The sequence below is a fragment of the Mesoplodon densirostris genome, chromosome 18, assembly GCF_025265405.1.
Source record: "Mesoplodon densirostris isolate mMesDen1 chromosome 18, mMesDen1 primary haplotype, whole genome shotgun sequence".
NCBI classification, from domain to species: Eukaryota; Metazoa; Chordata; class Mammalia; order Artiodactyla; family Ziphiidae; genus Mesoplodon; species Mesoplodon densirostris.
In genome coordinates this window covers 36,017,141-36,035,481 of record NC_082678.1, presented here as the reverse complement: position 1 = coordinate 36,035,481, position 18,341 = coordinate 36,017,141, and the positions used below count along the sequence as shown (strand labels likewise).

Genomic DNA, 18,341 nt, shown 5'->3' with positions numbered 1-18,341 from the left:
CAGCCTCATGCCCCAGGCCCGCCCGAATCACTCCAACTAGCTGGCCCTACATGGTTTGCCCCCCTCCCCCACCACCCTTCCCTCGGAAAGCCCAGGAAAGCCCAACAAAGACCGTGGTTTCCGTCTACCTTCTGCCCAAGACCTGGTGCTCCCCACGCGTCCCCGCGTGGCAGGCGTGCTCCCTCCTCTTGAGAAACGTAAGTCATACAAATCTCTCCGTGTCTCCACTCCGACACCTCCATGAATCAAACGTCGGCCGTGAACAAATGAAACAGCGACCCCAACTAACACAGAGGCTGCCGGTTCTTCCAAAAGCCTCGGACCCCCCGGCCGGCTCTCGCTGTTCCACTTCCCAGGCAGCCCGCCAGCTTTACCCTCTCCAGCTCGGCAGTGGGCTCTCTCTGATCTCCAGCTGCCCCTTCAGTCCCTCCACCCGGGAAGATCCTTTAAAAGCTGCAGCGGGTCCCATCCCACCTCTGCCCACACCCTCCGATGCCTCTCCTCTCTCTGAGTAAAGCCAGAGCCCCGATCCCGACAGTGACCGAAAAGGTCCCACAGGGCCCGAGGCTCCTACACACCCCATGCTGCTGTCCCCTCTGCCTGGAGGGCTCATCCCCACATGTCTGCGTGGCTCGCACCCACCTCCAGGTCTCTGCTTAATGTCACCCAACCATCTTTTCAACCAGCGCAACCCACAGTGCCCCCCAGCCTGCTGCACCTCTGCCTGCTCTTTCCCTCTAACGCTTGTCCCTCAACACCATCTAACAGACACGGATTCTTTACTGTGTCGTTGCATGTATCCCCCTGCTGAGACATAGGCCATTCTCGGGGCCCGTCACGTGTGGACGTGTCACAAGCACCCAGGACGGCGGTCAGCACACAGCAAGCACACCTGGGGAAGGTGAGCACTGACGTGGGAGAGGCTACCGTCGTCCCTTCTCTTTATTTCCCGGGCTCTGAGGTTCCAGACGGGGAGGAAGTCTCACTGGCTCCATCCACACACCAGCCAAGTACCAGGCTGGCATCTCTACCCCGACATCACCCAGCAGGTAACCCCGCTCTGCGGGCCAGCTCACAAGCCTGGAGGCCTCGCCCCTAATCACGCAGATGTCCCCCCGTGTTGGAATCCCCTGCGGGGGCCCAGAAACCTCCACAGCCACGGGGCCAGAAAGGAGGTTGGTTTCTTCTAGCAGAACCGTTTTGCTTTAGAAATAGGACAGACTCACTGCTTAAATACCTTTTTATTTTTTAAAAATTATTTGGACATTGATAGCTCTGCAAAATACTTCTCCCGTCCCAAACCCTCAAACCCTTTCCACATATACTCCCTAAAGAAACAAAATACTCACTTTTTGCCCATTCAAATCTAATTTTTAAAAACATATAAGATTCAAATCAAATATTATTTTTCTTTCCCAGAACTCGTTAGTAATTTTAAACCACAATGCACATACTCAATGGCATTTCTTTTTAAAAATTAGCTTATCTGACTATTTATGAGAAAAAAAAATCAGTTCAAGGCCTTAGAATATAAATTCCCTGTTTCTGAAAGCAAAAGACATTGAAAAGCCCCCTTTGCTCCCCTGGAGTTTGTGCTGTGCACATCACCACAGAACCAGCAGGCAGATGGACCGTCTGCTTCACGGGAGGCATCGCTTAGTTACTGTGGGACCGCAGCTGAGACGCTGTCAAGTCTGAAAGGATGGGTGGATGGGAAGGGATGACACCAGCAGCAGTGGCGAGGCTGGGAGTGCGGGGTGGAGGGCATCTGAGCAGAGCAGGAGCTGAGTCCTGAGGGTGGGGTGGGGGAGACGGCAGGGAGTGTGCATCTGCCCTCGTTTCTTGATGATGAATACAAGAGTCAACCAAAACCACCGCACATAGAAGCAGAGCCATGTGGGTTTACAAGAAGGCCCAGGAAAGAATAACCTCGGCTGGGGATGACTGCCCGAGCTCCTTCGGGAACTGGGAACTAAGTCAGGGCAGATGGTCTGGGAGTTACTCAGGGGATGTGCAGACCACCCCTTCTGCATCCTCGACAGACAGGTTTGTACGAGAACCAATCTTCATCACAGGTGTGTCCCAAAGAGCTGGCAAAGGGTACCACTTCTTCATCCCCAAAACACTGCTGCACTTGACCCCTGGCTCAGCAAGGAAGCCAGCCCACAACAGAGCCTGGCCTGCCCGGGCAGCCGAGCAGCAGCGCCATACAGACACCCTGCCCTGCCCACTGGAGGACACACACGCGGCCCCGACAGGCTCCAGGCGGACCTCACCCTCGGCATTCTGAGTGGCACCTGAACCCTTCCAGGAGCTGGTTACGCCCTGCAGCGCTGGCCCAGGCCTTGTGCCCCAAGCTGGGATTGACCAGAGCCAGCCACTCCACTGCCTTTGGGAGTTTTAAAATCCAGAAAACATTTCTGACTCATCCCTGGAGACAGACGTGAAGCATCTCTCCACTGCAGCTACCAGGCAACTTTCCAGGGTCCCCAGGCCCTGGCCTTTCCAGGTGCATCCCTGCAGGGAGCTTCAGGACCACACAGCCCAGCGGCCCTGACACCCACCCACCACCTTCCCCAACACTTCTCCTTTAAGGCTTCTCCTGACTCAACCTCAGGAACATACAGTACATACATCAATAAACGAAAGTCACTTCTTGGGAATAAAAGATTGCCCCACCACGCACCTAGACGGAAGGGCTTTGTGCTTTCTTACTCCGCCCGTGGACATGCACCTCGCGTTTGTTTTGCTCCCGTGGGTTAAAATACTACCTCGTTGTTAAAGCTTTCCCTCCAGTATTCTGAGCAAGTCTTGTAAAGCACCAGCAAATGCCAATCCCCCAAGTCCTGCCCACGTCTGTGTGCTACAGCGGATGCCACGCTATGAAGCTTTCTAAACACTGAAACAACACAACTGCACGCGCACAGACACACACACACTTTGGCACGTGAGCCTCGAGCCCTTTGGGAGTGCTCATGCTCCCACCCCTCCCCCACGCCAACGCTGCTGAGCTGCGGTTTTGGGAGAGCGGCCCCTTCTGCCTGACGGGAAAGGGCGCCACGAAGCACTGCCGTTCTGAGTAGCGAAGGGAGGACGCACAAATGCTAAACTGGCCCCCGAAATGGCTCTCACGGTTAGCGCTGTGACCGACGCAATGCTGCAAAACTTCTGTACCACATGACCAGTTTCAAACGGCTGGCTGATTAAATATACATTTACAAATAGATATAGGTATAAAAACTACTAAGTCAACATTTGCTGTTTTCAATGTGAAAACGATAAAATGTAATTCTGAATAATTGTGCATTTGCCATAGGGTCCTTGTTAAAGGGACCATAAAAATAATTTTGTAATAAATTTTTTTTTTTTTTTTTTTAAGTTTAGTATTGCCCTCAAGTTCAAAAGTTTGGAGCAAACGTGCTGAGTGAGCAGGACGGGAATCTGTCCCTGCCAGGGATCTGGAAGCCTTAAATCCTGTGACCTGGACGGCAGGCCCAGGGAAGCTGCCGGCCACTGACTAGCTCAGCGTGAGCATCCCAGGGCTGGCAGTGCCCCAACCCCACCGAGCGATCGGCCGCCTCCCTGCACAGGGCTCCAGAGGCGCACGGCTGCTGGGCTCGGCCTTCCCTTTAGCTACCAGAGTAAGCAACCAGGGGGCGGGGGGCCTGGTGGGGACCACTGAGCACCAAGGCCGAGGGGGGCCGGGGCTGGAGGGGGGCGTGGAGGAAGGGATGTGCGTCTCAGTGATACAGAAGTCAGCTGTGCAGAAGGAAAAGTGCATTTACGGTAGCTTAAAAACAGCTTAAGACCAAACTGCCACAGAGAGGGAAGAGGAACCGAGGCTGCCCTCCACCTGCCCTTGCCGGTCGGCCACACTCCTCGGATGCCGTGGGTTGACATTCATGCTTTCTGATGCGAGTCTGCTCGTGAAGAAACAGGAACACACGTTCTCCTGGTTCTGGCAGGTACACAGTTTTCTTGGCAAAGTTCTTTTTTGCCAAGTTCAGTTTATTTGGTTGCTGTCCCGGACCGCTGTCACCGGAATTCGTAGATGGGCGCGCTGTGTTCTGGAACATGAGTGAGATTGAGCGACTGATACCTGTGGGGAGAAGAGGAGGGTGGTGGGGGGATCGTTAGAACATCCTGCAAACCAGCACAGGGTGTGGAACCTGCCCCACCGGCGCCCGCAGAGCCCACGCCCAGATGAAATGCAAGCTCATCTCAGACTTCGTCAGGGGAACTGAGCTTGGCCTTGTTTCCATTTCTCTGGTTAATCCTCCTGAACTACGCAGAAAACCTGCTGTTTGTAGGCCCGGTTCCAATCCTGAAGCAACGACAGGCTGCTCAGGAAACGAGAGGCCAAGTCCTCTGGGGGAGGGTGCAGACCAGGCCCTCCACCCCTCCCCACCGCCCTGCTTCCCTCCAAAGCCGTGCGATCTGCAGAGCACGGATCCGGGGAGCTTGGGATCGATGACATCACAGCCACCACCCCCAACCTTAGCGACTTCATCTTCCTTCTCCCTAGACACGGCTGTTAGAGCATCCGAGGGCTCTGCAGGGTGTGCGCCCCCATGACGGGTGCTCCGAGGAGGGAAGCAGATGAAGGATAAACAGGGCGGGACAGCCCCCGTTCGGGGACGCTCAGTGTGTCGGCTCCCCCCGCCCACCCGGTCCTTTTTTTTTTTTTTTTTTTTTTTTTTTTTTGCGGTACGTGGGCCTCTCACTGTTGTGGCCTCTCCCGTTGCGGAGCGCAGGCTCCGGACGCGCAGGCTCAGCGGCCACGGCTCACGGGCCCAACCGCTCCGTGGCCTGTGGGATCTTCCCGGACCGGGGCACAAACCTGTGTCCCCTGCATCGGCAGGCGGACTCTCAACCACCGCGCCAGCAGGGAAGCCTAAGCAGTTTATCTCTTACCCAAAACATCAAGAAGAAGGGACGATGGGGATTTCCCTGGTGGTGCAGTGGTTAAGAATCCGCCTGCCAATGCAGGGGACACGGGTTTGTGCCCCGGTCCGGGAAGATCCCACAGGCTGCGGAGCGGCTGGGCCCATGAGCCGTGGCCGCTGAGCCTGTGCGTCCGGAGCCTGTGCTCCGCAGCGGGAGAGGCCACAACAGTGAGAGGCCCGCGAACCCGCCCCCAAAAAAGAAACTCATTTGAAAGCTGAACAGGTGTTGACACCCCAATGATGGCTGCTCCCACAGAGGCTGGGGCTGCATGGAGCCCCGGGCACTCGGTTGTCGCTGGGTAGCCCCACGCAGCGTCCCGCAGGAGCCTTCAAAGTGTGCAAAAGTCGCAAGGAAATAATTTCCACATTCAGAGAGGAAATCAGGTATTTCATGATACTGTCTGCCCCTCAGAGATAACGGGGCACTTACAAAAGCTCAAGGAGCCACGAGAAGGCCCGCAAAGGTGGCAAACGCCAGCCCTGGGGTGGCACGCGGCCGTCACCGTGGCAGAGGCCCAGGGCAGGGCCGACCGTGCCCGTGAGTGCCGGTCACCGGCCGGCACCAGGCGGGAGCGTGAGCACAAAATTAAAAAGGCCGCTGACAGCCAAGTTCCCACTGTCCACAGCGGGGTCTAACACTTTAGTTACTGATTAAATTGGGGAGGAGTAAATACAAGACCTACAAGATTGAGATAGACATAGCTGAAAATATCTGCTGCTTAAAAGCGTTTGGCTATGAGTTCCTGTACCCAGAACTTCATTTTTTTACCTCGTTTACACTGCCCTGTGGACGGAAGTGAGCCCCTCAAGAAATGAGGCCTCGGCGGCTGGTCCTTACCATTCCGAGCTCCTGTGGTAATAGTAGCCCTCTATAGAGGCTGCTGACTTCTGGAAGCAGATGTAGTAAAAGCCGGCAAAGGAAGCACCGCTGATGTCCTTGATCGTGTGGTCCGGGACCAGGAACTGCTCCTGCACGTGGATGGGGATGGAGGGTCAGCGCCAGGGGCTCCGGCCCCCCAGGCCTCCCTGCCCCCCTGCAGGTGGCTTGCTAGGCAACTGTGAACCCCCGAGCCACTCGCATGTTCAACGTACAAACATGGCCACCACGTGTCGAGGTCACCGGGGTCAGAGCCAAGAGTGGGCGCCGTGGTGCCCACGCCTCGAGAGTGCGTCAAAACCTTCCCACCCCTGAGCCGCCGACTCACGCTTCTGCTGCACCTCAGGAGCCGTCGCTACTATCCCGGTCACCTTGAGAGCCGAGGGTCACGTCTATGGCCCGGGCCTCACCCCGAGGGCAGGTGGAGCTCGCTCGCCCTGGGGATCCCCCCATCAGCAGCGGTCAGAACGGTGCTGCCCTCCCCAGACCCCGGGTGGAGCCAGCCCCCTGGGGGGCGAGGTCAGGGCCCGTGGGAGGCCTAGGCAGCCCACGGGGGAGTCTCCCTGCGTGAGAAACTCTTGGAGACCAAGCAACTCTCCTTCCCTTTCCCCAGGCTCTGAAATTGTAGTTTTTCAAATTAATTTTAAAGTGGAGCCTCACCCGACGCTTCCTTTAGTGGGTTGTTTAGTTGGCCGGCTGTGGGGTGGGACTCAGGTTTTCCCCCGGCACCTGCCTGTCTACTGCCAGGGCCAAGCCCCCGCCCCAATTCTCACCACAGAAACACAGACCGGGAATGAGGGTGCTACAGGATTCGTCTGTAGGAAAGCCGGCGAGATTTCACCATAAAGCGGCTTTTTTCCTACAGGTTGGGGGTGAGGGGTTGGAGGTGGGTGTAGGTTCTCGAAGTGATTTCACACACTCGCCTCCTGAATTCAGTACCCTGTGGCTCTAACCCAGGAAATACCAGAGGGGGCACCAGAGCCAACCTAGCGAGCCCGGCCCGATGGGGTTCTCAAGGGCTGGGGGAAAACCCAAATTCTGTCCCCGGCCCCGTGTTTCCTGAGCTGGAGGGACCGGGGGCACCATGACGGTGCCTGGGCGAGGTCACTTAGGGGCTGAGACGATGGGGGTCTCCCGAGTACACAGGACACTTGGGATGACCCAGGCTGCAGGGTCGCCGGAGAGAACAAAGGGAGAGGACACAAGTGGAGGGTCCCGCCCGGAGCTGTCCCTGCTCCACACGGAGAGTGAGCATGGGCCTGGGGCCCAGGGGCCACACCACAGGCCCAGCACAGCCAGGCAGCCTTACCTTCCACCTCATGAAGACATAGTCCCCACTCTTCAGCTCTTCGTAATCAAAGTCGTCTGAATTAAACGATTTTGCATACTGATAAAAAGCCAGAAACTTGCCCTGAAAGCCAAAAGCAGAGCATGAGAATGAGGGACAGAGGGGGTGGCGGGTGTGCTGGGCCGGTGCAGTGGCCCCTCCAGGGCGAGGCGGCGGCTGGCGGGCAGGGAGCGTCTGGTCACCCCACGCACTGGGGCCTGGACCCTGGGGCAGACACCCAGACCCTACGCCTGCCTAGTTAACGCGCCCTGGAAAGGCCGCCGAACGGGGATGGATGTAACCCCGGGCCTTCTCTCACACCTTACCCCAGACAGACGCAGCCGGACGATCAGGGACGGGGTCTCCGTACATCAACCAACGAAGGCAAAGACTCAGGCTGAACCAGCCTGTAGTGCCAGGGTTGGGGGTGGTTAGTAAAGTGGGGTCCCCTGACAACGCAGTGGCCTGGCGGCTTGGGGCCAGCTAGTTGAGACCAGAAACAAGTAACACTTGGTTACGGCAACAAAGTTGTACCTTATGATCATGATTTTCTTAAAAAAAAATAAAATAAATAAAGTACATATACTCAAAAGAGATTTAGGAAAAGGTTAACCCCTGCTTTAGCTTTAGGTGTGTGCCATCATAAATGTTTTGCTTTTGTTTTTTCCAAATATTTAAAAATAAGTATGTATTAATTCTATAAAAAGCCTCCTGAATAAAAAGACAGAGAGGTATTAAGTCATAGAATCTGTCACACAGATATTTTTATTTTAAGTAGATTATGTGTGATGAATCCTTATAATGATAATCACCATAATCTTTTATCACTTTATCATAATACCCACTTCAAATCTCATTCAGGAAAACTCGAGGGTGAACTACAGTGTCCTGACCCCAGTGTGCAGTAGACATCGTGGCTCCCCAACAGACAGAGGGGCACTCAGAGCCCCTGGGGCCCACGTGGGAGTCTGGGAATCCCATGTGGGGGGAGGGCATCGGGAAACCCTGAGTCCCGCGAAGGCAGCCAGCGCTCCTGGAGGGAAACCGTGCACACGCCCGACCTCGCACTCCCAGCAGGCCGGGGCCCAGGGTGGCCTTCCCGGCCCCTCTTTCACTCAACATAGTTCAACCCAGCATAGGAAGGCCGGAGGCCGGATGTCTCCAGCTCTAACAAAAGGCAACGGGAAGTTCGGGCTGCTCTCCAGGCTGCAGCCAACCAGCCTCAAACTGAGTTTTCATTGGGCCTCAAAAACCTTGCTTTTCGCAGGACCAATTTGAAATGGAAAACAAAGTTGGAAGGAAGACAGGCCGTGTGCTGGCTGGGCTGTGCAGGAGAGGGGGGTGCCGGGTGGGGAGAGCCGGCCAGGGCGGGGCCTGACGGCTCCCAGGGGTGCTCCCCGACAGTGGCACCTTCCAGGCTCCCCAAGTTCCAGACGCTCGGCTCCCGTTCGTACTCTCCTATTAGAAACACAGGTGGCCATCTACCTCAGTGTCTGCTTGCTACAAGAGCCAAAACATGTATTTAAAATTTAAAAGCTCAAGTTTAAATTCAATCAAAACTCAGCATTTAATAGATGTTTCTTTCCTAACTCAAGTATGAGAAAGCAGCTCACCTACAAGGACGCTGACTCAGAGTGTCTGCAGGAGGGGCCCCCTGGGAGGCCCTGGGCCCGGAAGCAGGAGAGCGCATACACAGCCAGGAGTGGTGGCGGGGACAGTGAGTTGCTCTGGAATCTTCACTACTGACACCTCATCCTGGGTGGTTTAGGGGTGAGCGCACTGGACTTCCTTGGTGTGAAACCAAAGTTCATCCTCGCCACAGCCAGCTAAGCCAAAAGGCTCTAACGACCAGCTGAGAAATGGGTTTTTAAAGACACAAGACTTGCGTGGTCCTGGTGAAAAGGCTCAAGGAGGAGCTCTGAGCTGTCTTGAGGAGCTCACAGCTGCGAGCACACACCCGGGCTTGATAGGTGAGGGCGTTTCCAGGGGCGGAGCGGCCCTGAGGTCCTGCCCATGAGGGGGAACCCGCACCTCCGCCCCAGGCCCACCCTAAAGGCAGAGGCTGTCAGGGACGGTTCGCAGGCTTCCCCAGAGCAGAGGTGGGGAGAAAGGAACAGTGGCTGGAGAGGGATGGTGCCACAAGCCCCCGGGGGCCCAGAGCAGAGGGGCACTCACCCAGTGCTTCCGGTCAACATCCTCATCTGCATCCCACTTTCGGGTTAAGAAAGGGTGCTTTTTGCTGATTATTTCTCCTTCAAAGAAGGTCGTGAGGGTTGGATACTCCTATGGTAAGAACCCAAATGTCAAACACGATGTCAAACAGGGGTTGTAACCTTTCACAAAGGAAAAAACCAACCTTGCTGTAATTTCTCCCCAAAACTTTGCAGAAATGACCACACTGCTGAGCAACCACCCAGACCAGCGATGCCCACGGCCGTGGAGGGAGCCTGAAGTGAAGGGGCTGGGGGGAGGGAGTCTGTTGGATTCCAGGGCCTTTGCCAGAAGCAGAGAACCCTTCTTTGGCGCACTTGTTAAGTGTTGATGGCTCAGAAAAGATATTTGGACAGGTTATTTCTGAATACAAAGCAGATGGTAACTTGATAGGTTTTACTTTCCAAGGCGAATACCCATAGAGGCTCCAAAATCAAGCTCCATCTCCCTCGTGCCACAGCCCAGCCACTGCTTCTCAAACTGGCTCAGCCTCTTATGCCAACTCTTCAGGTTTGGGGGGCAGGGGGAGGTTGGTAGAATACCTTCATGTATTAGGCATGCATATAATTCTATTGCATGAACTAAGACAGCTTATACGATGGGAAACATTGATAAATCACGTCTGCCCTGGGAAGTCACAACCGCTGGAAAAACAAATAAGCCGTCATCCTGATTGGGTGCTTGGAATACTCCAGGCAACCTTGCTACTTGTTCCTCTGATGGTAAGGAAGCACCAAAAAGTGTACTGTTTCTCTGCATTTCTAGAAACCAGCCAACCCACCTGCCAGGTGGCCCCTCAGCACCACCCACCCGGCCCGGGTACCTCCCGAGGGTGCGGTGAAGACCCACCGCCTGGCAGAGCAAGGGTCACTGCCCTAAAATCCTGGGACCACAGAGGTCCCGCTTTCTTCTTCTCACCCCACATAAGCCCCTCTCAATCGGCATCAAACTTAACTACCCGTTTAAAACAAATCTGTTCCCATGGCTTTGCCACTTCTCCTGGCTCGCCTGCCACGTGGACCAGGGCTTCCAGAAAGGCCGTGGCTGCTTTACCGCACCCACCCAGGCAGCCTGTCCTCGTAGCAGTGAGCTCGAAACTCTACAGATTTGCCACCCCCCCAAAACCGCAGCCCTTACCCCAACACTGGTGCTGGGTTCCTCAAACAGATATTTATAGATACAGAGTGAAGAGATTAAAGAGGAGATAAGTTCCTAAGTGAAAACCTGATTTTTTTTTTTTTTTTTTTTTGGTGGTATGCGGGCCTCTCACTGCTGTGGCTTCTCCCGTTGCGGAGCACAGGCTCCAGACGCGCAGGCTCAGCGGCCATGGCTCACGGGCCCAGCCGCTCCGCAGCATGTGGGATCTTCCCGGACCGGGGCATGAACCCGTGTCCCCCGCATCGGCAGGCAGACTCTCAAACACTGCGCCACCAGGGAAGCCCGGAAACCTGATTTTTAAAGGTATAAACCAAACTATACTCATCCGTTTTAGGAAGGACTGCTAAGGGAAAAAGTTCTGTGTAAGCTGACAGCAGACTTGAGATGTTAAATAAAAAGATATAGACGGTATAGTGACTTCGTGAGTTTTATCAAGACTTCCCTAAAATAGAAAGATAAATGATCAAGTCCTCCTATTATAACACAAAGAACATACTTACGTTCAAGTCACGAGTTTTCCTAATAAGTGGTTCTGCCCCGACTTCTCTCTAAAATGTTTCAGGCAATCTACCAGGGTGACCACAATGTACCCACAAACTTCCAAAATTAAATAAAATAAACACCTAATGAATGAGAGTCATGTGCACAGAAGGAACCAAAAAGACAAAGCCTCTCACAGGGCAGGCAAGGACGTTCAAGCCCTGACTACAGTCGGTGGGGGGGGGGGGGGGGGTGGTCACAAAGGGGGCGGGTGTGGCCAGCACCCCCAGGGGGTGGGCTCCTTGCGCCAGGTCCCACTCCCCTCACTGACTCCAGGCTTACCTACCTGGAGGTGGCTCCAGCTTTCCGTGAAGACCTGCCTTCTGGTGGGGGGTCAACGTTTGACTGGCCAGTAAGTCAGCAAGAACTTCTGAAACCAGCAGTAAAAGAGCACCCGTGGCTCTGGATAGTGTGACCAGCTCCCTGGTTCAGCCTCGAGAGCGTCCAAAACTGTCTGGAGAGTGCGTGGCAGGCCTGACCATGACACCCCCAGGCTGGGCTCCCAGGCCGGGTGCCAGCCGCCTCCGCTGGGCCTCCCCAGGGATGCCCCTCTCCCTGCGGGCGGCTGGCTCGGGACTGCAAAGAGAATGTTATTTGACACCCATTCTCACAATTCTGGGATTTAATTTCCACAAGGCACACAAACTTCAAAAACTGTACTTATTTGTGAATGTAAGGCAGATAAGAGGCAATTTATCTCCAGTGTAACAGTGAATTGTCCCTATTTCTCGTACAGACGAGGAAGACCATGACTATGACCCAAACCGTTCAGTTACATTAAAGTAAATCACCTATTTGCTTTTTCGACAACTATAAATGGAAAAGCAAACAAAAATGGTTAACTGTGTTTTATAACAGGTGTAAAACCATTCAAAGAATCATCACCCTTTTCTGCATTTTACCAATTATCCACAGTGATCATGTACTAGATTTGTAACTTAAAAAACTGTTAGATAGTTGTACAATGCTGTGACTATACTGAAAGCTAACACATTGTACACTTTTTTTTTTTGGCCGCGTGTTGCGGGATCTTAGTTCCCCAACCAGGGATGGAACCCGTGCCCCCTGCAGTGGAAGCGCGGAGCCCTAACCACTCGATTGCCAGGGAGGTCCTAGACTGCACATTGTAAATGGGTGAATGTATGCTATGTGAAATATATCTCAGTAAAGGGACTGAGATATAAAAAGTTATTAAAAAAGATGAATTCACAGACTCCTGATGCTCGGGCAGGACGAAGGGCCTCAGGAAACATAGCCCTCCTCTAGTAAAAGGCGGCTTCAGGTGGGAAGGGCCGGGCCCAGGGAAGGGCCAAGCCAGCACCCCATCCCCTCAGAGGAGCCTGGCTGTAGGTGGCTCGGGGGTGCTTCCCTTCATTAGCGCCACCTGCTTCCAGTGGGACGTCCACAGCATTTCCGTACACGGTTTGTGGATTTTTAATCCTACTTAACCATTTCCACAAAGCTTCCTGTGACCATTTGGAATCGGTGTCCACATCCCACGTCACAGATTTTGCTGGTTTCCTTATGAAGTTAAATGTTTGTGTTCTCCGCTCAGCAAATGTGTTTGGCCACCTAAGAGCTGAGCATATTCTGTTTCCTGTGTGTCTTCTACTAGCACAAACCCACGGGTGAGAACCCTTCCTTGTGCTGTCATTTTCTACCCCTACTTGATTGGATATGTTTTCTAGAGGAGGGAAGAGATACCTTTTTGTCTCAACAACACATTTCACAGGAGATTCTCAGACTCCCGGTGGGGAAGCAGGAGAACAGGAGGAACGGGGGCGACGGAAACAAGCGTTTCCAGACCGAGGAGGACCAGGCCTGTCAGGTCCCTCGGAGCCTCCCACTCACTGAGCCTGCGTCTTCCCCGGGAGACAGAGCAGGCACCTGGAGCTCTCACCTCGCAGATGAGGAAACGGGAATGGACAGAGGTGACAGTCGTGGGGCCAGAAGAGGCGGCGCGAGGATGCCCACCAGCCCCTGTGCACAGCGCCGCCGAACGCCGCGGCCCCTAACCCTTGGCCAGGCGGCGCCAGGCCCTCCTCCTGCCCGCTCACCAGCGGGAAAAGAAAGCACACTCTCTCTTGCCTCCGATATTCCCAGGAGTTCTGAGGTTTAAGGTGGTTCAAAGAAAGGAAAACACCTACGTTTTCGAACTGCGAAGACCTTAGTCCTCGGAGGAATGATGCTCGCCCAGAGGCTGAAACTGACTGTGACGGTGGCAGCTATGTTCTTACTATGTTTGTTCTCCTCAAAAAGGATTAAAGTGGGCTTCCCTGGTGGCGCAGTGGTTGAGAGTCCGCCTGCCGATGCAGGGGAAACGGGTTCGTGCCCCGGTCTGGGAAGATCCCACATGCCGCGGAGCGGCTGGGCCCATGAGCCATGGCCGCTGGGCCTGTGCGTCTGGAGCCTGTGCTCCGCAACGGGAGAGGCCACAACAGTGAGAGGCCCACATACCACAAAAAAAAAAAAAAAGGATTAAAGTAAAATCAGTAGCGTTGGGCACATAGTGACCTGTTTATAAACGTCAACGGTCTGTGAGTCCGCGTGCTTTGCAACAGGACACGTCCAAACTGCCTGCTCTACGCTCCCCCTGCAAGAACCACACTTAGAAATGGGGCTCCTGAATCAGGCCTGAGGAGTCGAGGTTGCTGGCCCTTCAGGACCGAGGCCCGCTCCAGCTCCTGCCCGTGGGAGGGGCGCTTACCTCAGTAAGTCCTTTGATCTTCAGATACCCACAGAGGTACGAGTTCCCCGTGTCCACGTGCTGAAAAGACACACACAGCCTCGTTACCAATGGAGGGTCCAGCAGGAGACAGTAGGAGCATGGCCGGCAGGCAGAGGCCCCTTCGAGGGCAGGGCGGCAGGCGGGTGGGGGGCGAGAGAGCCTGGAGGCCGGCACGCCCAGTGCAGCCCGGGGCTCACAGGTCCTGTGGCACGCTAAGTGTTCAACATTGAGTGAGGCCTCATTTAAGAAACTAGGAACATTTTGTGGCATTTATCAGATCTGGGGACTCAACTACTTCCAATACACCATGAGTCAAACACACCAAGGCAGTGCTTAAAAGCTGCAGTGAACTCAGCCAGCCAGACGAGGTCAGCACCAAAGCAAGCGCGCTTCAACGAAGCTGGGGCGGTCCCACGGTCCAGTGTTGGGGACAACGGTCTCCACCTGAAAACCACCACAGCCCTGCAAACGTCCTCACCTGCTGACCTGGGCATCGGACAGCATCGAGCAGCTGATCCGAACTCACAGGGGTCAGTAAAAAAGTTGTGTTAAAAGACACACAGCTCTAACCCAAGGCCTTAAGTTTCAAGGATGCAATTCTCACTGAATTTCAATATAGTTTGGGGTTTCACAGCTGCCAGAAAGGGTATCAGGTGGCAAGGATACTTGCTAATAAGATTAAAAACTGCACTGTAAATTGGCTAACATTTTGCATGGATTATCACCTGCTCAAGAATCAGAATTTCATTCTGGCCTCCATCCAAGCATGTGTCTCTCCCTTTCTGCCCAAATTGATCTTGATGATCTCAAACCCAGGATAGCACAGAGAGCTTCAACTGAACAACGGGCCGGCATCTCAACGAGAAAGATAACAAGGCAAACGCTCAGGAAGAAGGTCCTGCAGCACAGCTGTGCCCAACAGCTGCTCTTTTTAATATGCCTTCCACAGTGACCTGGCCTTCACTTCACTCTTAGCTTCTTGGATGGCAGAGGAGAAAGAGAGCAATCACAGTAACAAAACAACAACAACAAAAAGAGCAGTCAGAATCTTACAAACGTTTGAGGAACTCTTTAAACTGGAATTTCCAAAAAAAAAAAGGCACTCCAGAAGCACATGAAAAGAGGCCCAATGTTGTTAGTCGTCCCGGAAGTTCAAATCAAAACCACAATGAGATACCACCTCACACCCACTAGGATGGCTGCAATCAAAAAGAGGGACAATAACAAGTGTTGACGAGGATATGGAGAAACTGGAGCCTCAGACGCTGCTGGTGGGAATGCAAAATGATGCAGCCACTTTGGAAATCAGTCTCAAATGTTAAACAAATAATTACCATATGACCCAGTATTCCACTGGTAGGGAGACATCAGGAGAAAGGAAGACGTATGTCCACATAAGAACTTGTATGTGAATGCTCACAGCAGTGTGTTCATAATAGCCCCAGAGTGGAAAAAATCCAAATACTCGTGGACGGATCAATGGATAAACAAAATGCTGTAGATCCACACAGGGGACTATTAGGCAACAATAAAAAGTCAGGAAACACTGACACCTGCTATGATGTGGGTGAACCTTGAAACGCTGTGCTCAATGGAAGAAGCTAGACACGAAAGGTCACATTATTGTATGACTCCATTTACATGAAAAGTCCAGAATAAGCAAATCTTAGGTGAAAGAAAAAATAGGGGTTGCCTAGGGTTGGAGGGGTGTGACAGCTAAGGGTTCTTTTGGGGATGATGAAGACGTTCTAAAATTAGATTGCAGTGACGGTTACACAACTTTGTGACTACACTAAAACACTACTGAATTGTACACCTTAAGTGTGTGAATTGTGTCAATAGGTGCATCGTATCTCAGTAAAGCTGTTACGAAAAACAGAAAGAAAACAGGAAATAAATAAAGTTACAAAAAGCATTAAGTATTCTAAGAAGGTTGAGCCCAAGAACCCAGTCCTGGCTGAAAAACCAGATGATGGAGCTCTTCACACGCCACTGTCTCCACGACGGACAAGCCACTCACCAGTCCGGATACAGCGCAGCATTCCTGGGTGAGACCGCTGCCCACACCATCAGACGGCCCACTCCAAGGGGCCTCCAGCCACCGGCCAGGTCCTCCACTCGGGCCGCCCTGGGACCTACCAGTCGTGCACCAACTCAATCCCCACTCCCAACGGCTCACATGGAAGTTGGCACCTGACAGGAATTCCGAAACAACACACTAAGGAAAGGAAGGGGAGCTGCTGCAGTAACCAAGGTGAACTTCTCTTTTGACACTTGGCTACCCTGCCACTTGTCCCCGACCCCATCCTAAACCATCAAACTCAACAAGGGGCACAAGTTCAAGATCATTGAAAACATGATCCTCACCAGGGATCTCACTTCTAGAATTTTATGATTAGCTGCAAAAAGTAAAAAAGCCTGTAACTTCCTACTAAACTCTCACATTTGAAGCAAAAGAGAAGGGGGATTGCCACATTAGGCATCTCATTATGAAGACTGAAATAACTCAGCCACGGTACTTTTTTTTTTTTTTTTGGCCGCACCTTGCAGCTTGCCGGATCTCAGTTCCCTGACCAGGGACTGAACCTGGGCCATGACAGTGAAAGCACCGAATCCTAACCACTGGACCGCCAGGGAACTCCTATTTTTTTCAATTACAATAAATATCGTGGCTCATGATAGATATTTAAGTTTATAGACCAAAGACACAACACGGAAATGGAGTTCTCCCAATCAAAAGAAATTATCTATTCCCACAAAGCAGTAAGAAAAAAGAGACTGATGAATGCTCTGCAGTTAGTGGAAAGAAAACGCATCCACAACTGTTTTTTGGGTGGGAGAACTACTTGCTCAGGAAAGAGGCTGTTTAAGATTTAAAATTATTAAAGGGCAAAGGGCAAGCATAAGGAAAAGACACTTGCTACGTTCTGTCCTCACACAAGACCTCAAAGCTTCTGGAAAGCCTTTCAATAGGACAGATGTTTGGGGGGGCTTTTCAGACTAAGGACAAAGGGGCAAAGGGAGGAGGAGGTGGGTCCTGATGCAGGTCTGGGCAGCTAGAGAGGAGGAACAATTTTCTAGGAGGGAGAGAAAAAGGAGTATCAACCACTGCCAATCTCCTTGGGCTGGGAAGAAATGTCAAGTGTGCTCCCATTTGCATGAGAGGGGTGAGGTGCAGGAAAGGGCCGGGACAGGTGAAGCTGCAGTTCCAAAGCCATTAGGGGCTGGCAGCAGGTTCTCAGAAATCCAGGTCAAATGGGGGGAGGTGGGTGGACACGGGAAGGAAATACCGTATGAGAAATAAAGCGGGTGAGTTACATTTCCCAGTACATGGGTATCAGAGACTGGGAGGAAGCCCTGGCCATGTCGATCAAAGTTAAGAACACTAAAGAGGGTCCCCTGGAGCCAGGAAGGAGGAGGACAGAGGTGTAGGACAGGGAGACCTGCGCAGACAGGCCAGGGAGACCGGGAGTAGCCTGGAAGTGGCCAGAGGGCAGGGGTAGGGAGTACGAGAAACCTGGGCCAGGAAGAGACTAGGGGTTGGGGGGCAAGGAGGCCAGCTTCTTAACAGACGATGAGGAGCCCACCCAGGATGAGGGCCCGGCCTGGGGGGTGGGGCAGGAATCAGGGTGGGCTGGGGGCTCTCAAGCTCAGGGGCTAATGGAGGGAGAGGGCTGAGGAAGTCCCCCAAGGAGGAAACCCCAGGAGAAGGAGGCGGGCCCTAGAGCCTGGACTTCCTGGGACCGAGGAAAAAGAAAGGGGCAGCAGGCACGTCTCAGGCCTGGGAGGGTCCCGAGTCAAGGGGAACCACTGGAGAGCTCTTCGGGGTCCGAGAAAGGCTAGAAAGAAGGCTGGTCCTGGGGCGACAGGCCACGGGGAGGCAGGGCCGGGTCTGAGGCCGCCGGTCCCCGGCTCCGGCCCGCAGAGTTGGGGTGCGCCGGAGTCTCCCGGCAGGCCCGGGCAGGAGGCCCGTCCGCGGCCGCGGGCTTGAGGGGGCGGCGGCGCGGCCCGCCAGTGGGCGCCGCGAGAGGCCCGGCAGCCGGCTCACCTGCAGCACCACCTCCACGTCGTACGAGTTACCCTTGCTCTTCTGGTGGCCGCGGAACTTAGAGCCGCTGTAGAGCAGGCTGGTGGCCACACCGGGCTGCTGCGTGTTGATGGGCGGCGGCGGGATGAGCGAGGCGGCGGAGGCGGCCGAGGCACCGGCCGGCGGGGGACACTCGGTGCGAACCGGCATCGCGGGGTCCCCCGGAGCCAGGGCTGGGGGAAGGAGAGGAACCGCCGCCGAGCGGGAGCCGAGGAGGGTGGCCGGGGGTAAGGCCGGCGCGCGCGTGGGGCGAGAGGGGTCCACCCACCGGCCGCCTGCGGACCGAGCGCTCCGGCCGCCACCGGGACCCCGGGACCTGCGAGCAGGGCCTCCGGGTGCTAAGCGAGCCCCCTCCTCGCCTGCGCTCGCACACACACCCCTTCCGATTGGCTCCTATGCGCCGGGGGGCGGGAGCAGGCTAGCGCGGCGCTTCTGCCTATTGGCGGGAGGAGACAGCACGTGGCGGG

At 54.3% G+C, this 18,341-nt stretch overlaps 1 protein-coding gene across 1 annotated transcript; it reads right to left on the bottom strand.

The window, feature by feature from the left end:
* Positions 1-3,762: 3,762 nt before the first annotated feature.
* On the bottom strand, positions 3,763-18,248 carry GID4 (GID complex subunit 4 homolog). Its single transcript, XM_060082520.1, has 6 exons — positions 17,836-18,248; positions 13,767-13,826; positions 9,326-9,433; positions 7,133-7,234; positions 5,785-5,915; positions 3,763-4,099 (listed from the first exon to the last, which is right to left on the bottom strand). Exons 1-6 carry the CDS (start codon positions 18,022-18,024, stop codon positions 4,036-4,038), a joined length of 654 nt encoding a protein of 217 aa, XP_059938503.1. The 5' UTR covers positions 18,025-18,248; the 3' UTR covers positions 3,763-4,035.
* Positions 18,249-18,341: the final 93 nt, after the last annotated feature.